The following is a 17,537-nucleotide window of genomic DNA, read 5'->3' as shown; positions in this document are numbered from 1 at the left end:
CTTGAAGTTAAGAAATAGTGATGAGTTTCGTTCTTGGTCTTTTACTAAAAGACCAAGGTTTGGCCTTCGTGAATGCGGAGGCGAAAGCCTCACACCTCCGCTAACGCAGCCTAGTGGTCCACGAATGCAGAGGCAAAAGAGGCATACCTCGGCGAACGCGGTCATGGCCCTGTGAACGCGGAGAACAAGGACCTAGGTCTCTACGAACGCGGCCAAGGGCCCACGATTGCAGAGAAACAATTCTCCTGTACCAGATATCAACTGAAAAGTTGATTTCTCTCAAGTTCAAATATTCCAACGGGGTGCTCGGAGTTCATTCAGAATCTCGTGCGTGCAAACGAGATATGCTACCCCACCAAATTTGACATTCTAGACTCAATGGCGTAGTCAAAATTTATATATGAGGTCGTTATGATTGAAAGTGAGTCTCACACCTAAGGGCCATTTTGAGAAAAATTTCACAAAGGGCCTCAAGATTAAATTGGAAGCCTCGGGAAGCGAACGAAGGGTCAATCTAAACCAAACTCGATATTCCGAAGCTAACCATGTTGTCAAAATTTTCATCCGAGCGCGTTTTTCAAGAATGTTGACCAAAGTGAACCATAGGCCAAATTTCAAAAGCCAAAGTGTCAAATGGCCCCAAACTCGTACTAATTGCCTCGGTACTCGCACTGACTATGCTACTAGTTTAATTTGGCCATTTTAGAGCTGATGGAACCGTCACAATTCCGTTCTGAGATCGTTTTCCTGAAGTTATAACCGAAGTCAGCTCTTTAAGTTATAAAAATTCTAAAATATGGAAACGGGTCCAAAATCCAAATAAACAACCAGGCGACTGAGCTACCAGAGCCAGTAGGTCATAAATGACTTGTGGTTGCTATAAGAATGCTCTAAACGACGAAACGGAAGCATTATTAGGAAAATGACTTGGATAAATAAATAAATAAATATATATATATATATATATATGATTTCAGGTAAATATTTTTTACTTCTCACAAGACTTTTCTTAATTTTTTATTTATTTATGCTATATTCGGTACGTAAATAGAAAAAAATATTTTTCTAAAAATATATGTACATATCTAACACTAAACGAGAATATATATATATATATATATATATATATATATATATATATATATATATATATATATATATATAATTAAGAGCGGTAAAGTTGCTGCCATGTGACTAGGAGGTCGCGGGTTCAAGACTTGGAAACAGATCTAGCAGAAATGCAAGGTAAGGCTGCGTACAATAGACCCTTGTGGTTGGGACCTTCCCCAAACCCTATGCATAGCGGTAGCTTTAGTGCACCGGCCTGCCTTTTTTTATAAATTAAGAGCGAAGGGTTAGATGTAGTGAGTATAGTTTTATTTTTTAAAAAAATAAAAATAATAACATTTTTTAGGAAGGATTGGGGGGAGGGGGTAAAATATGAATTTTTAATTTATAAAAGAAATTCAAAAAAAAATAAAAAATAAAAGGGCGAGCTTTGTGGGGTGGGGGAGATGTAGTGGAGAGTGTGAGCAAAATATTTTAAATTTTATTTTTTTGAAAAATTAATTTCTTTTTTTTAAAAGTATTTTCTTTTATAAAAAAATAATTTCTTTGTTTTTGGGAGAAGTACTTCAATCTTTAACTTTTAAGTAATATTAATAGTTTATCTAATTTTTGTCAAGGTGAAATATTTTATCCATGTGAAATGCCATGTGTCAAGGTTTTTTTAAAAATGGAGAGAGTAGAGAGAGTGTATTATGCATACCACTGATGTGTGTCTCTCAAATTTAAGTGATAGTTTAGGTATGAAACTCACACTTCCAATAGTTTATGTAAGAAGAAATAGTTTAAGTATGTTTTTGACAATTATCTTTATAATATATTATTATGCCAACTTATTTGTGTTGATTTAGTACTAATTTATTTGTGTTGATTTATTTTTAAAGCATTTATTAAATAAGTTATTTCTTAATAATATGCATTAATATGAAGAAATGAATATAAATAAGGAGAAACTTGTCGTATCGTTATTAGTTTATATTTATTTAAAAGAGATTTAAAAATGATTAACAAAACAAGTGAGGTATCTCTAATATTATAAATCATAAGGGAGGTGAGTGTTATAACTAGGAGGGGGAGGTCTTTATAACCTATAAATTGTACAAAATAATGGTTAGTGATTGGTTGGTATTATTGAGGTAAAATTTGTGGATTATAAGGAGCGCGTGTGGGTGAGAATAGAAGCGGGAGTGAATTTGATAGTTTTATTAGTGGCGTTGTTGTTTCCTACTGTTAATACTGCATAAATGGCTTGGTACAATCCCACGGTGACACTCTCAAAACCACCATTGCTAATTCGATCGAAGAGCCTCATCTCCAACTCCTGCCATTTCACTGCTAAGAAGGTAATTCAATGTACAAGAAATTACCCATTGATGGCAAGGAAGAAGCAAAATTTTCTGGGGAAAGTAGCATTACTTCCTAAGGGCATGCTCAGACTGAAGGTAGATGCAGACATACGGAATACTTTAATTTCGAATTTTACTTCTGTTTCCTCTTCCTTGTTTTTTCTTTTTTCTTTTATAGGTTTCGGCATCTTCAGGAGAAGAAGTTGAGTCAGGGTATCTAGAGGAATTCAGTTGGTCTTCTGTTATTTTGCCGTAAGTTTACAGCCCTTCAAAAGTTATTGAGACATATTTTCTACACATAAACTCAACTATTAATTTTCTACACATATTAAGTTTTTTCTTAGTGAGGTTTGTCATAAACGAACAACTCTTGTAAGCAATTCGAAAAATTATACCTATATTCATAACCTGGGCTAATTTATTTAACTGAAGCAAAGAAGAGAATGCAGGTAGTGACCGAGTGAACTTGGGTGGATTCAATATTTCAGGACATGCCTATACTCATGTATGTGATATTAAGCGACAAGCTGTTTTTGCCATCCTTGTTCTCTATATATACAATTTTCTCCATCTAAATTCTTATGCCGTCTTGCATCTCGGTGAACTGATCAGCAACACAAGTCAACAAAAATGGTCATGTGATGTAATATAAATAATCAGATAACAATGTCGACTCTTTAGCCCAATAAAATATTCTAGTATCATTGTTTTGCCTTTTCAGATTGTATGGTTTTCTTTTCTCCATGCAAAAATAATATTGTGTCAAATACAGTTTTATCTTCCCAGCCCTAGGCGGTTTATTATTTGGCTACGATATTGGTGCGACCTCAGGTGCTACCATCTCATTGAAGGTAACTGTCAGTTTCATTGAGCTGCTTTACTGTTCATGTACTATCAATTATGGATTTTTTTTTTCTTTTTTAAACTGATTTCTTAGTCACCTGCACTTAGTGGAACGACTTGGTACAACCTCTCAGCTGTTCAGCTTGGTCTTGTGGTATGCTTTCTATGTTGCATATTCCATGAGTAATTATTGCTCTCACATATCCAATTTTTGAATATCTCCTTGTTTTTCCCTTGGATATATATAGGTCAGCGGTTCACTTTATGGGGCTCTTATTGGCTCTATTCTCGCCTACCCATTTGCTGATTTCCTAGGTGAAGTTCAATTACTTAAAGTTTTGCTGATTCAGAAATAATAATATTAACTTTTTTTTTGGGGTTTGTAAAGGAAGGAGGAGGGAACTGATCATAGCTGCCATTTTATATTTGTCTGGCGGTTCACTAACTGCCTATGCTCCAGGATTAGGGGCACTCTTGTTGGGCCGGCTTGTTTATGGACTAGGAATTGGTTTGGTAGGTTTTAGTTTGCTTTTTAACTCATCTCAGTTCCACCTTTCCATATGTGTGTCTCTGTCACAGCTTAATCTATTGGATGAGCAACTAACTAAGATTCTTCATCTCAATAGGCAATGCATGGAGCACCTCTATATATAGCAGAGACTTGCCCATCACAAATCAGAGGGACATTAATCTCTTTGAAGGAGTTGGCAATAGTACTGGGTATTTTGGTATGTGTATCTATCTATGTTTATCTCTTATATTCTAATATCATCCAAGAGAAATAATGGATCACATTGAATGATGGAATTTCCAGCTGGGTTATTTTGTAGGAAGCTATGAAATTGATGTCATTGGAGGGTGGCGTTACATGTTTGGATTAAGTTCCCCAATTGCTTTATTGATGGGGATTGGAATGTGGACTCTCCCACCCTCTCCCAGATGGTTACTTCTGAGGGCAATTCAAGGTAAAGGACCATTGCAGGAATACAAAGAGAAGGCTATTGGAGCATTGAGCAAACTGAGAGGCCGCCCGGCTGGTGATAAAGTATCTGAAAAACAAATAGAAGATACTATTATCTCATTGAAAACTGCCTACACAGATGAAGAAGCTGAAGGAAATTTTCTCGAGGTATTGCAAGGACCAAGTTTGAAAGCATTTAAAATTGGAGGAGGTTTGGTCCTTTTTCAACAGGTAAATACAGTTTGAGATGGAGCTACTCCTTTTTTCTTGTGATACTTTGCAGTTTTCATCAAAATAGTTTCTTGGTTTCAAGCTTATGCGGTAGTTTTTACAGATAACTGGACAGCCAAGCGTTCTGTATTATGCTGGTTCAATTCTGCAGGTAGCTACACTCTTTTAACTTTCTCCTTCTAATAATAGGATCTTGCATAAGGTAATTTTAAAGCAATTTGTTCCTAGAGTGCTGGTTTTTCTGCGGCTGCGGATGCTGCTCGAGTTTCAGTCGTTATTGGTATATTTAAGGTAAGTTGAGTAACTGGAGTCAGCAGAAGTCGTTTATCTCTCGTTCAAGAAGATTAACCTGAGTCTTTTTATCAAAAGGATTGATAATTTCCCTCTAATACTCTGACTCTTTGTTTACATCGAGTTTACTTTTTCTCTTGCAGTCACTGATGACAGCAGTCGCTGTCCTAAAAGCTGATGATCTTGGGAGAAGGCCATTGTTGATAGGAGGAGTCAGTGGGATTGTACGCATCTAATTATAGGATTATACTCTAGATACTTATCATTTTATAATAGATCATATTTCTCCATGTTGGCATGATTTCTGAGAGAAAGTGTTGCTATTTGTGTGATGTGATCTACAGGCCCTATCACTGTTTCTTCTTTCAGCTTATTATAAATTTCTCGGCAGTTACCCTTTGGTTGCTGCTTCTGCTCTGCTTCTGTACGTGGGATGCTACCAGGTGATGCTCTCATATGCTCAGACTTGCTTGCGTAAACAACTCTAATTCGTAGGTGTTTCTTGGGACGATTCACCATTAACTTAAACTAGGGTATTGACCTTAATCTACTAATCATCTTCCTAGTTATTTCAGACAACTTGTTTCTCCTTTCTTCTCTTTAATATGTAATACATGAATAATGATTGTTTATACCCCAAATCCATAATTTGTCTGCAATTTACCTTATTGGAAGTAGTCCCCTAGTGGTAAGAGCGCAGCTTGTGATGTGTGGGTTAGGCACAGGTCATGGATTGAAAACTCTGCCACAGACAAGCACTTGGTATTTAAATGGAGAAGGGTAAAGGGGTTGTCCATTATCCACCGAGTTCGGACTGAATGCTACTGACCTTCGGGGATTTCTCAATTATAAAAGAAATTTTACTTGATAGCTTTTACTAATTTATTAGTAGGTCAACATAATCAATCTAGTGTATTTGGCAAGTTAATGATAACTCACAATTGAGAAAAGTTTTTTTGATTACATAACTTTTCCTTTTCTCAAATTAATTAATTCTTCTACACCGATCAGTCAATCAACTAAACTTCAATCCTAACTGATGTCTGGCCAATGAATTCTCTGCATCCAATCTGTTATATTGTGGCGCATTTCATCCTAATACTATTCGGGAACAATTTATTATTTTTGAACATAGATTCCTTTAGGTATTAGTGAGAGAAATATGTCTTTAAATTCTCATATCCATTTGCAGTCCTAGAAAATGTATTGCATAATATGGATTTGTTGATAGTCAATTGCTATGCTATAGGGATGTCTTCGTTTTGAAAAGCCACTTCAAAGTCAGAGAACGACATTCAATTTGAAATAATCGGAGTAACATGTTAATTAATGCTTTTATTGCCGTAGATTTTGATCATTAGGGATTGAAAGGTACATTGTTTATGAATGACATTCTTCAGTGAAGTTGTATCTTTTAAACTTGGTATGCGTAGACCTTATGAAGTGATTGATTGTAGAGCTTCAGTTAAGTTGAACCATTTTGGTTCGATTATGTTGCATGAACTAGGAGAGACTTTATTCTCTTCTATATTAGCATCAGATAACTGTATAAGTTCTTTTATCCTTAAATAACCATATAAGATTTAGTTAGCGTTTTAAACTATGATGATTATAGTACCAGTGAGAAAAGGTAATTGCTTAAAAGTATATATTTTTTTTTATATTAGTAACCAAGCATTATATCACCTTGAATGCCGTGATTTGTCAGTGTGATAAATGACCTCATTGAAATATGTTTGTTCCATGGCATTGAAGATATCTTTTGGGCCTATTAGCTGGCTTATGGTATCAGAGATTTTCCCACTCCGCACCAGAGGGAAGGGGATAAGTCTAGCTGTTCTCACCAATTTTGGTTCTAATGCGATAGTGACCTTTGCCTTTTCACCTCTCAAGGTAAGAATTTGTTCTCCTGCAAATGTCAATTCCACTGTAACCTGTGTCAGATTTGTCATGGTTTCCACTTTGCAGGAGTTGCTTGGGGCAGAAAATCTTTTCCTTCTATTTGGAGTGATTGCTTTGTTGTCACTTCTGTTTGTGGTCACCTCTGTTCCAGAGACTAAAGGCTTGACCTTGGAAGAAATTGAGTCCAAAATCTTGAAGTGAAGACATAGTTTTGTGTCCTTGAGATCACAAATAGAATAATTATCTCTTCTTTAATGTATCAATTCTATCAGAATACAATGCTTTATAGTTGTTCTGGAAAGATAAACTGGGATGGCTGTAGTATGAGCTTCACTGGCTGGAAGAAGATAAAAGCATTCTTAGTTTTTGTTTGAGAAACAAAACAACATTTTTAGTGTCTTTTAACTTTGATGGTCTTGACTCTCTACAATGGTTTATTCCTACATGGATTGAGTTGCTACACTACCTTTTTTCCTGTAAGAGTTTGAATTTAATTTCATATTTCAGTATAAAGTTGCTGTATCTAATATTGATGACTTTACAATTCTGCTTCGTTTAGGGTATTCTTCATGTGCTACTCTATATTCTTTTTTGTCGCCGGTCTGATTTGGCGAAGCAAATGTGAGGACATAACATTGTAGGTGTAGCCGGTGCTTTATCATCTATCTATCGTTACACGTGTAGTTCAAGATATATAAATCTAACTATATTATGTAATTTTATTAGTTTTTTGGATATGAAATTGTAATATGATAAATTCTATAAAATTATAGTTTTGGTTTATGATGATTTAGGTTATCTTCTATATGTTTCATATTCCTCTACTTGTATATCATTGAAGTTGAGATAAATAAAACTTTAATTATCTTATCAAATTAGTGAAAGATGGCACAATTTTCATCCTTCTTGGTTGATCATTTACTATATTTGTAAGCCAAGTTTTATTTATGAAATGACAACTTATTTAATTGATAATTATACTTATTACTGATTTTACTATAAAAGAAAGAGAGTAAATTGTGAAAGAAACTGAAACTCATTAATATTATATTTAACTTGCATCCTTAGAAGGCTGAATTTTAATTTCATAAAATTTTATATTCAATTTCAGAAATTAAAACACGATAAAAATAAGAAATATAGAAATAGCATAGGTAACACTATTTTTTTACTGAAAATCAGCTAGGAGTACATCATAAATAAAATTTTATGTAACCAAATCCAATAATTATGAAAATATTCGTAGAACATGAAGAACTATAAGCATAGAGCACATCCAACAAAGAAAACACTACAAAAAAAAACTCTTGATGCGATAATCTTAGTCGAGTCTTCCTTCTTTCATTCCATATTCTGGACAACTTTCTTCATGTAGTGTGATTCTTCTTTAACAATCATCTATCAGTTATGTCTATAAATTGATTGTGTATATTGTAGATGGTAAGCAAGTATGCCAAATGAAAAAGAATGATTTATTTTTTTAAAATTGAGAATGATTTTTGGTAAAGTCTAACTGATTTCATATCTTATATTTATAAGTGATAGAAAGAAAATGAAAAGTTTGAAATGAATGAATAAGTTACGTGCGAAGATAAAAGGAATCAACATTGAATGAAAAAATTGAAAGTATGCCCGTTACAATTCATTGATTCCTGAGGGCATTCAAGTCTTCTTTTTTAATGTCCATCATTTAATTATTTTTACTGTCTACTTTTTAGTTAATTGCTGGTTATTCAAGTCCCATAATCACTTATTAGCCATACATGCAACCCACGTCTAATACAAATTAAAGCATTTTAAGTAATAATAATTTTACTTTTACTATTTAATTAATTATATAAAAGGGCAGCCTGGTGCACTTAAACTTTCACTATGCGCAGGGTCCGGGGAAGGGCCCGACCACAAGAGTCTATTGTATGCCGCCTTAATTTCTGTCAGAGACTGTTTTCAAGGCTTACACATTAGAACTCCCACTTTTAATAATATATTAGTTTTTCATCACATGCGGTGCACACGTATATCTAGTCATGCAAGTAATTTTAAGTATTGAAGAGTCAAATAGATAATCTTCTTAGAAAAATAAAGAACTTTGAGAATGACTCTCCGATAGTATTTGCATAAACAATCTAATTAAGCCACAAGCTCTTTCATTATTCTTTGTTTACCTGATACTTAAATCAAAAGGGGGTGTTAACCTCTTTTATATCAAATTACTGGTTCCTATATTGAGATTAGCTCAACACCTAACCCTCACTAGTCTTGATCGTAATATCATACAGTTTTTTCAAGATCCTTTCTTTCAATTGTAGAAGATAGACACCTATTCATTTTTGCCTATTTATTTTTATCATGCCATCTATATCACTGATTACAATCAATAAATCGTCAAATCAATCATATCTCTACTGAACATTTTGTAAGAGTTGGAAAAAGAATATAAATTTAAGTAAATTATATATCTGAAGTTCCACAAATTAAATTAGATACTATATTTGATATTAACATTTAATTAATTTAGTTACATCACCCTCATACTTTTGATTATTTCAAGGGGATTTTTCATAAAGTATATGAGTCGAACTTAAGTCAGCACGTTATTTCATTGTCAAGTTAAAGAATTGAAATAATGTAACACACTTTTTTTTTCCAATAAAAAGACACTATTTTGATAGAATATCACCTTTTTATGATCTCAAAATGGTACAATAATTTTCACCGTTAAATATCATTTTTGCAAGTAAACTATTCACGTATCATAACTTGAAAGCCAAGTCAACATGCTCTTTAAATTAAGACACATGCATGGTTATATGTTAATTCAATACTAATTTTTTTTCTTGGATTAGTAACTAATTATAATGAGCATATAAGAAAATATTTTTAAATTTGTCATGTATCTTATCATATCATGTGTTAATAAATTTAATATTAATGACAAATGATAGAAATTTACAAATAAATAAAGTTAAGAAAACAAAATCCAATTTGTGCCACTTTCTTCTCCGTTTCATTGCTTTTATGTCATGTATTTGACTATCTTTATAATAAAAATCAGAAAAGACACTTTCAATTTTTAAAATTTATTTTATGTTAGTGTCATCGCGTGTAGTTGTGTTTTCCTTTGGCATCATATAGAACACATATTTTACCAACATGAATCATGATCAGATGTTTTCTTCAATTAAAAAATTGCAAGGCTTAGTCTTGTAACATTGTATGCATAATGATGTTTTGAAAAAAATACGCTTTATGTCTATTTTTAAAGATATTTATATCATGTAGTTATACTTTATGTATAAATACACAATTCAACCTATATATTTGCATATAAACACCCCTTATATGCTATTAGAGAAGGTTGAAACATTATAGATAATGTTCATCTTTGAAGGTATAATGTTGTATAATATTGTATATTGGGCTACATGAACATGCCAACAAGTCATAAATGACTTGGGGTCGTACAGAAAAACTTTTAATATTGAAAAGATCAAAAAGGATGAAAATGCCCTGGCGGACCATTACAACACCCACTACTAAAGGACTTTCTTCCTCGAAAGTCAAAGGATAGAAAGGAACCCAAGGGCACGAAAAGATTAGAAAGCTAGGCTTGCAAGCTCCGCCAGACCTATAGGTACCTTCTTGGGTCCGGCAACGCCAACCAAAAACTCAAGCTAAGAGAAAACTTCCAAATTCACTTTTCATCTTTATAACTCAACCGAACTTCCAATTTCTCTCTTTTGATACTAACTTTAACTCAACAAGAACAAACTCAACCGAACGCAACAGACTCATCTGAGATAAGCCAAAATCACAATAATTTCTCAGAATTAGGCAACCAACAAACAAGAGAATATTCTAAATAACTCCCTAGTTGAACTCTTTGCTTTATACTCCAAACTCAAGACTCTTTAGTCCTAATGGATATCCTATCCAGCCTAAACCACAGTAATAATTCTTACACCGTCTGAACACTGTCCAACTAAACACTAAGGACATGCAACCACCACCTGAACATCGAAGAGAGGCAAGAACTCAAAATAAGCAACTTAGCCCAGTGCACAAACCCATTGCTCTAACCTAATGACTCCCAAAACTAAGAAATTGAGGTTGAAGTCTATCTTTCAAAACTAAAAAGGCTACTCCAATTGAAAACCAAATCCATGGGTGGAAAAAAAAGTTGTACTGATACCAACTCCAATGTTACTCTGCTACCAATGGAGTTTCTAGAAAACTGAATCAATATGAGAATCCAACCCCAAAGCAATCGAAAAGTACTGCCATGAGTGAATTGAATAGAAAATTCAAATTATGGTATCACTCCACAAGTGCAAATTTGAGTCAACCACCATAATCCAACAAAAACTGAGCCAGTAGGTAGCCAGCAAGCATATAAACCCTTTTTAAAGAGTGACCACAAATAAAACTGAACCATCACAAGGAACGCTTTCAGCTAACCACAATGACACCCACGAACCTCGCACCCTAAATAAGAAATCAGGAGATGATTCGATGAATTACTTTGAATCTATCCTGAAGGAGAGTCATTTGAGGAATTTCATTCGCCCATGGAGCCAAAGTCTGAATTAGTAAAAGCACACCACAACAGAAGACCCAAATCAACAATTTGACTCTTTGAACCATCGACACACCCTCTATAGTTTACCGGCAGAGCCAAGGCACAACACCAAATCACCGAGATTGAAGGTAGTTTTAGTTATAAGGTAAAACAAGCTTGTGACTAAAATTTTGCGTATTAACCAACCACCTAAAAGTCCATAAGTCACAAGAGCACACTAAGGCAATTCTAATAAGACACAACTCATCAATATGAATGCTCTCACTCCATATTCACCCCTTTTTAGCTAACCGCTGGTCGATCACAATTGTATGACTCTATCTCTTCCATTAATCCCAATAAAATCCTTTTTACATAACACTTCAATCTAAAACATCACCATACTTAGAATAAATAAAGGCAATTCTAGTTCCAGCCTTCCCAACTCAAAAATAGCCATCTGACAGTGCATCACACAACCAGCTGACCCAATAACTTAACCATCAAACATACCATAAAGAGTCAACCCAGCCAAATCTGAAGGGTCAATATTAACTTTGCCACCTTAGAAACTAAGAATATTAAATAGAAATAAGAAAGAATCAATGAACGAAATCCAAAGTAGACCACAAGGGCCATAGATACTGACACACCCCTCTCTCGACAACAGTCTCACACCAACTAAGCACACTAGGAGGGGCAAGCTAGGAAGGGGGAAAATGGCAAACTCAAGAAAACTCTAGGATGGCTAAACAAGAATCCCCCAGAGCAATCAACTAAGCTCAACATCCACAAGGTATAACTCTACCACTACTGCCACATAACAGTAACACCAATATGATCCACTACTAAAAGAAGTCACCTAAGGAATATAAACACATACACATAGTTCTAAGTAAAACTGTCATAGGAAACAATAGGCAAGTAATCAGGCTAAGTCAACATGCCCACATAAGTCCATGTAGAGTAACTACCATATTCACAAGATAGATCTAACAAGACAAGAAATCACTGATGGGTACAAAGACCCTAACACCCAAGCACTATAAGCAAGGAAGGTCCTAGAAATAAAATTTACATAAATACGATTGATACCCGGAGCCTCGTCCTCTGTCTGACCTACAGAAGTATGGGATTGAATGTGCCTGGCCTCGACTGAATATCTGAACCACTAGCCTCAACACTCGGGGTACCACCTCTAACTGACTTTCCCTGAGCCCTATGAACCTGATCCTATCAAGCTTTTCGTCTGTGATGTATGACTGTAGGATACTCGCTAGCCGAATGCCCAAACTCACCGCACGTATAACACTTTCCACCAAATATAGCCAACTGAGATAAACCAACTGAATTAGTATGAACCCCAAAATTGGAATGCCCGGATAGCAAATGATGAGAGGTCCGTCATTAATTTTGTCCACCATGGATACTATAACCTGTCACAAGACCGCCTGAAACCTGAGGTGTTCCCACCATGGGTATGGTAGGTCTAGTGTGAAGCTGACCCTCACTAGAATGATGCCTACCTCGAGTCAAGGTGTTATCTCTATTGCACTGAAGGCAGGATCTCCTATATCTACCTCTGTAGGTCTCCATATATGCATGCTCCATAGACCTCACATAACTGACCACTTGGGGAAAATTAGACCCCACTACTACCAAGTGTTGTGATACTAGGGGAAGCAAAAAATATTAATCCATCAATACACCCCTGAATCAACTCTCACTCAGTAGGAAACAAGGGGGAGTCTATCCAACCCACTCCAGAAACTCAATCATATATTCAAAAACTAGCGAAGAACCTTGCTGAGGACCAACAGATCCAACTCTAGGATGAGAACTGCTCGATGCACCCAAAATTACTCCTGCCTAGGGCGTATGCTCATCAAGACGCTGAATCTCCAACACTGGATCCAAAGAAGCCAAGGTGGTCATAGATATTGTCGAATCCTAGGTAGTATGTGCTGATACTCTAGCCATCCCCACTAGAAAACTCATATTATCCATCTAAGGAGGAGTAAATTCCAAAAAAGTATTTAGAGGTTGATCGAAAAAATTTCACACGATAAGGAATCAAGAATGGAATCACTCTAAAATGCCCTATATGTTACACCCTGTACTTTGGTACCTTAGAATGCTTCATAAGCTTCTCAAGTTTCTGGGAAGGCTCTTAAGTTTCTCAAAAGTCATTATGTGAGTTGGATAGTTTATAATGCTATCAAATAACTCCAAGGAAAGGAGAACGAAATGCTTCATAATAAGGAAGATTGGAAATAAGGTTATAAAAATTCGAAAGGAGTTGGAGGACGAAAAATGAGTCGTAGCACTCGATTGACTCGCGTAAACTACCAACTTGGAGGTCTTACGTACTTAAGCTACTCGAGTGCGTGTTGTTGAGACTAAGTAGCAAGGAATACATAGGCTCTTAAAGTGCGATGAAATTACGAACCCACGAAAGAGAAATAAGGAAACGACGCACCTACTTGAAGCAAGTAGGTGACTCACCTACTTGACACATGGCAGCATGTGATAGGTACACATGGAATCACATGAAAGTGACATGTGGCAGCAGGTGACACACCATGGGGTAGACCCCAGCTGCCACGTGGCAACCATGGATTGGTTGCATAATTAAGGTGGCTGCCTAAGGGTGTGACACGTGTCACCCTTAGGGAATGACATGTGTGTCACTCTCCAAAAAGATATATATCTATGTATGGATGACTATTAAGTCATTTTTAGCCAAAAACTTGAACAAAAATAGAGAGAAAAACGTGGAGAAGAAAGCAAAGGCAGCCCTGGTTTGGAGAAACGCCAAGTTAGTAATACGAGTATAACTCCTTATGTAAGGCTTATGTTTTAGTGATTCAAGATGTTTTGGAAAGCTATTTCATGGGGATACAACTTTTATTTAGACTCTACAACCCATATTTGTTTTTCTCTGCTTGAAAAATGGTGGTGAAGCATGGGGGAGCTGCTGCCCAGATTTTGCTTTGGAAATCCTACACGGACAGCTGTGAGTATTTTGGTCATATATTTTCGTAAAAAATTGTTGTAGGGGTAATTCAAAATTTTTTGCGACCTTGATACACATGTATATAACTTTCATTGAGGCCACAAATCCTGTTTCTCTCAATTACCCCTCCAAAACTAAGCGACAATATAAGACAATGGGCTGTCCAGATTTTGCATTTTGATAGTTTTGGCGAGTTTGACAAGTTTAACGTAAAGTAAGGCCTTTCCTTTTAAATTGAAGTTTATGGTGTTTTTATATAGGGTATTATACGTTTTTTAAGTGGCTGGAAATGTGAAAATATGATAAATATGTTTGACGCCCGAAATAAACTAAATTGGAGTCGCTAGAAGTGAATTATCATCGAAATAAAGTGTCGTTCTTGTAAGTTGTTGCTGCAGGGGTGTAATGCATTGTTGCAGGGCCTAAATACATTATAAAAGGGGTGTGGATGCTGCTGTTTTCAGCCACATGACTCCTCTTTGCGTATAATGAAAGGCGTTATAAAATAAAGGCTAGACGCCCTATTGTGCTACCGCAATTTTGAATAAGTCGTTTGGAGTTTATGTTGTATATTGTTGGTGTGAATTGCTGCAGGTTGTTATTGTTGGTTGGATGTAGATATTAGGGACCTAATTGGAAATTTGGATAGGGCACATTATAGGGGAGGTGCTGCCCAATTTTCATCGATGCCTTAGCGAGTAACAGAACTAGTCGGGAAAACGACTAAGGAAATAGATTCCATTAATACTAAGATGTAACCTAGGGTGCTGGAAAGTAAAAGGGGTTGATATTCACACTACTTTCATGTTGAATAGGTTCAAAGTACGGTGAGGCAAGCAGGATAAGGAATAATTCAGACAAGGTATGTGAAGCTTTCTGTTGGCATGTTTTCGGCATAAGTATGTAAAGCTTATCTTCTTTTCTTTTAGCATGTCCTAGTCTTAAGTGAATTGTGTATGTAAGGTGAGAATAATTCCATTCATAGAACCCCGAGTATGGTTCATCAATCTTATTCACTTCTAGATATTAGAACTCCTGCGATAGTTGAGTTATGGACTTGTAAGTCTTCTATATGCTGAAAAGTAGTGTATGTAAAGCTATTCCTCCTTCTTTTGGCATGTATTACATATAAGTTATGAATGGTTTATACATATGAAACATGGGAATAACTCCATTCGTGAAGTTCTGAGTACAATTTATAATTCTTATCCACTTCGTGATGGTAGAACTCCTGTAATAGTTGAGTTATTGTCGTTTAAGGCTTCTATATGATAAAAGGTAATATATGTAGAGCCTATCGCTTCTTTCTTATGGGACGTCTTAATGTAAATGAAATAAGATATGATTTGAGTGTAGAGGTAGTTCCAGTTGTAAATTTCGAGTATAACTCATGACTCGATTTCACTCCTAAATGCTAAGGGCCTTAAAGTAGTTAAACTACGACCCTTGAGCCTTCTATAGACTGAATAGTGATTGGATATGTAAGCTCCTAAACCTGGAGGTTCTTGGGCATACTTTACGATAATGGTTGAGGGATATTTGATATGTTACAAAGTTTTGCGTGCACGTATATGCATTATGATATATATATGGATCGAGCTGGACGTACCTCGGCACATTTTGCTATGTAAGGATCGGGTTGTACGTTCCACAACAGATTATGCATTATACGGATCGGGCCATTGTACCTCGGCATTATTATGCATTATACGGATCGAGCCGTCGTACCTCGGCATTATTATGCATTATACGGATCAGGCCATCATACCTCGGCATTATTATATGATATACGGATCGGGCCGTCGTTCCTCGGTATTATTATATGATACATGGATCGGGTCGTCGTTCCTCGGCATGTACTTTCTATATACAGGGATCGGACTGTACATCCCACATCGTTAATGGTATATATATACCTATCATGATAGATGATGTGTTTATAACACTGGATCCCTGAGTGGGCCGGATACGGTACGTGATAATGGTATATATGACTTTATTTTATAAAATGCAGGTACGGTACCCTATTAAATGCTATACTTGGTTTCCTGCATCCCTGTTTCAGTTATTATCTCAGTTATGTTATGCTTATATACTCAGTACATGTATCGTACTGACCCCCCTTTCTTTGGGGGGCTGCGTTTTATGCCCGCAGGTACCATACAGATTTTGGGAGTCCACCAGCTCAGGATTCCACTCAGTAAGTTTAGAAGGAGCTCTATTGATTCGGAGCCAAGTTTTAGTACCAAACCACCGATGTATATATTTGGTTACACAGGGGTACGGCGGAGGCCCTGTCCCGTCATATGTTGGCGTTCCTATTCTTAGAGGTCTGTAGACATGTATGTGTGGGTTGTTCATGAGTTTATTTCGGCTGTGCCTATACGACACGTTGTAAATGTTTTTACATTATGGAAGTCTTGTCAGCTTGCATTCTCTTTCATGATACGATATAAATGAAAAAGGCCACATGTACACGAAAAAGTTTTAACTCATTGGGGTTCTCATGAGTAGTATCGCTTGCTCATAGTTCAATTTGACTACAGTTGACAAATCTGTATACGGGGGTCTAGGTCGGACCTCAGTCGCTGCCCACGAGGTTGGGTCGTGACACTATAGCCACCCAAAGATAGGATACAAACGTTTTCGCACCGATCTGTAGGACTCTACTAGACATTTGCTTTTATATTAACGATACCGACGAACTTAAGCTTGATACCACTCTGTCACGACCCAATTTATTAGGTCAGGATGACACCTACTATCAATCCACCTGTCGGTAAGCCTAACCCCATAGTCCGAAATCATAGGCAATACATCATCATAAATGAAAGGAATTGTAACATCCCTCAAAATGCTCACAAGTGCCTTAAAATGCCTTAGAAATAGGCCTCTTAAGTAATGCATTATCCTTGATATTTTTGGAAAATTCGAGTTTGGAATATTGATCAGAGGGTCAAAACCTGTAGGAAAATAGTCTCAGAGGATTTTTAGGACCTGTAGATCGAAAGATAGATTTCTCAAAGAACTACGTAAACTAGTAAGGTCTGCAACAAGTCCGCGTCGTGGACCTGGCTGTGTGTTTTTGGCCAAATTTAGTTTTTAGTAAGGACACTTTAGACTTTTCCCTAAATTGTTAGCTAATAAACCTAGATGTTTTTAGGACCTAATTCAACTCTATAAATTAACCTAAACCTCTAATTCTATTCATTCTTCTACAATTCACCTACTCAAATATTTCTCTCTACAAAAGACTCTCAAGGACTCTATTGAAGACTTCAAGTAAATTCACTCAAGCTCTCCATCAAAACTCTCAAGTTCTTC

At 36.0% G+C, this 17,537-nt stretch overlaps 1 protein-coding gene across 3 annotated transcripts; it reads left to right on the top strand.

Moving 5' to 3' along the window:
* The first annotated feature begins 2,202 nt into the window (after nt 1–2,202).
* LOC129882529 (D-xylose-proton symporter-like 3, chloroplastic) lies at nt 2,203–7,082 on the top strand. 3 transcript variants are annotated; one of them, XM_055956865.1, is made up of 14 exons: nt 2,203–2,507; nt 2,590–2,663; nt 3,184–3,262; nt 3,349–3,408; nt 3,503–3,569; nt 3,715–3,767; nt 3,881–3,982; nt 4,069–4,446; nt 4,550–4,597; nt 4,675–4,737; nt 4,881–4,961; nt 5,082–5,180; nt 6,493–6,630; nt 6,706–7,082. In XM_055956865.1, the coding sequence occupies exons 1-14, from the start codon at nt 2,310–2,312 to the stop codon at nt 6,838–6,840; spliced, it is 1,575 nt and encodes a 524-aa protein (XP_055812840.1). In that variant the 5' UTR covers nt 2,203–2,309; the 3' UTR covers nt 6,841–7,082. The 3 variants fall into 3 exon arrangements, with proteins under 3 accessions (XP_055812840.1, XP_055812839.1, XP_055812838.1); XM_055956863.1 differs by having other exon boundaries at nt 2,205–2,507; nt 3,643–3,767; XM_055956864.1 differs by lacking the exon at nt 4,675–4,737 and having other exon boundaries at nt 2,204–2,507; nt 3,643–3,767.
* The last annotated feature ends 10,455 nt before the right edge of the window (nt 7,083–17,537 follow it).

This window comes from Solanum dulcamara, chromosome 3, assembly GCF_947179165.1.
Source record: "Solanum dulcamara chromosome 3, daSolDulc1.2, whole genome shotgun sequence".
Taxonomy (NCBI): domain Eukaryota; kingdom Viridiplantae; phylum Streptophyta; class Magnoliopsida; order Solanales; family Solanaceae; genus Solanum; species Solanum dulcamara.
This window is presented reverse-complemented; position numbering and strand designations above follow the sequence as displayed.

What these genes read in the sequence shown, in the direction of transcription:
- LOC129882529 (XM_055956863.1), top strand. Translation starts at nt 2,310, where the DNA reads ATGGCTTGGTACAATCCCACGGTGACACTCTCAAAACCACCATTGCTA. An exon ending in ATGCTGGTTCAATTCTGCAG is followed by an intron (nt 4,598 to 4,674) that starts GTAGCTACACTC and finishes ATTTGTTCCTAG; the next exon opens with AGTGCTGGTTTTTCTGCGGC. An exon ending in TAGGAGGAGTCAGTGGGATT is followed by an intron (nt 4,962 to 5,081) that starts GTACGCATCTAA and finishes TGTGATCTACAG; the next exon opens with GCCCTATCACTGTTTCTTCT.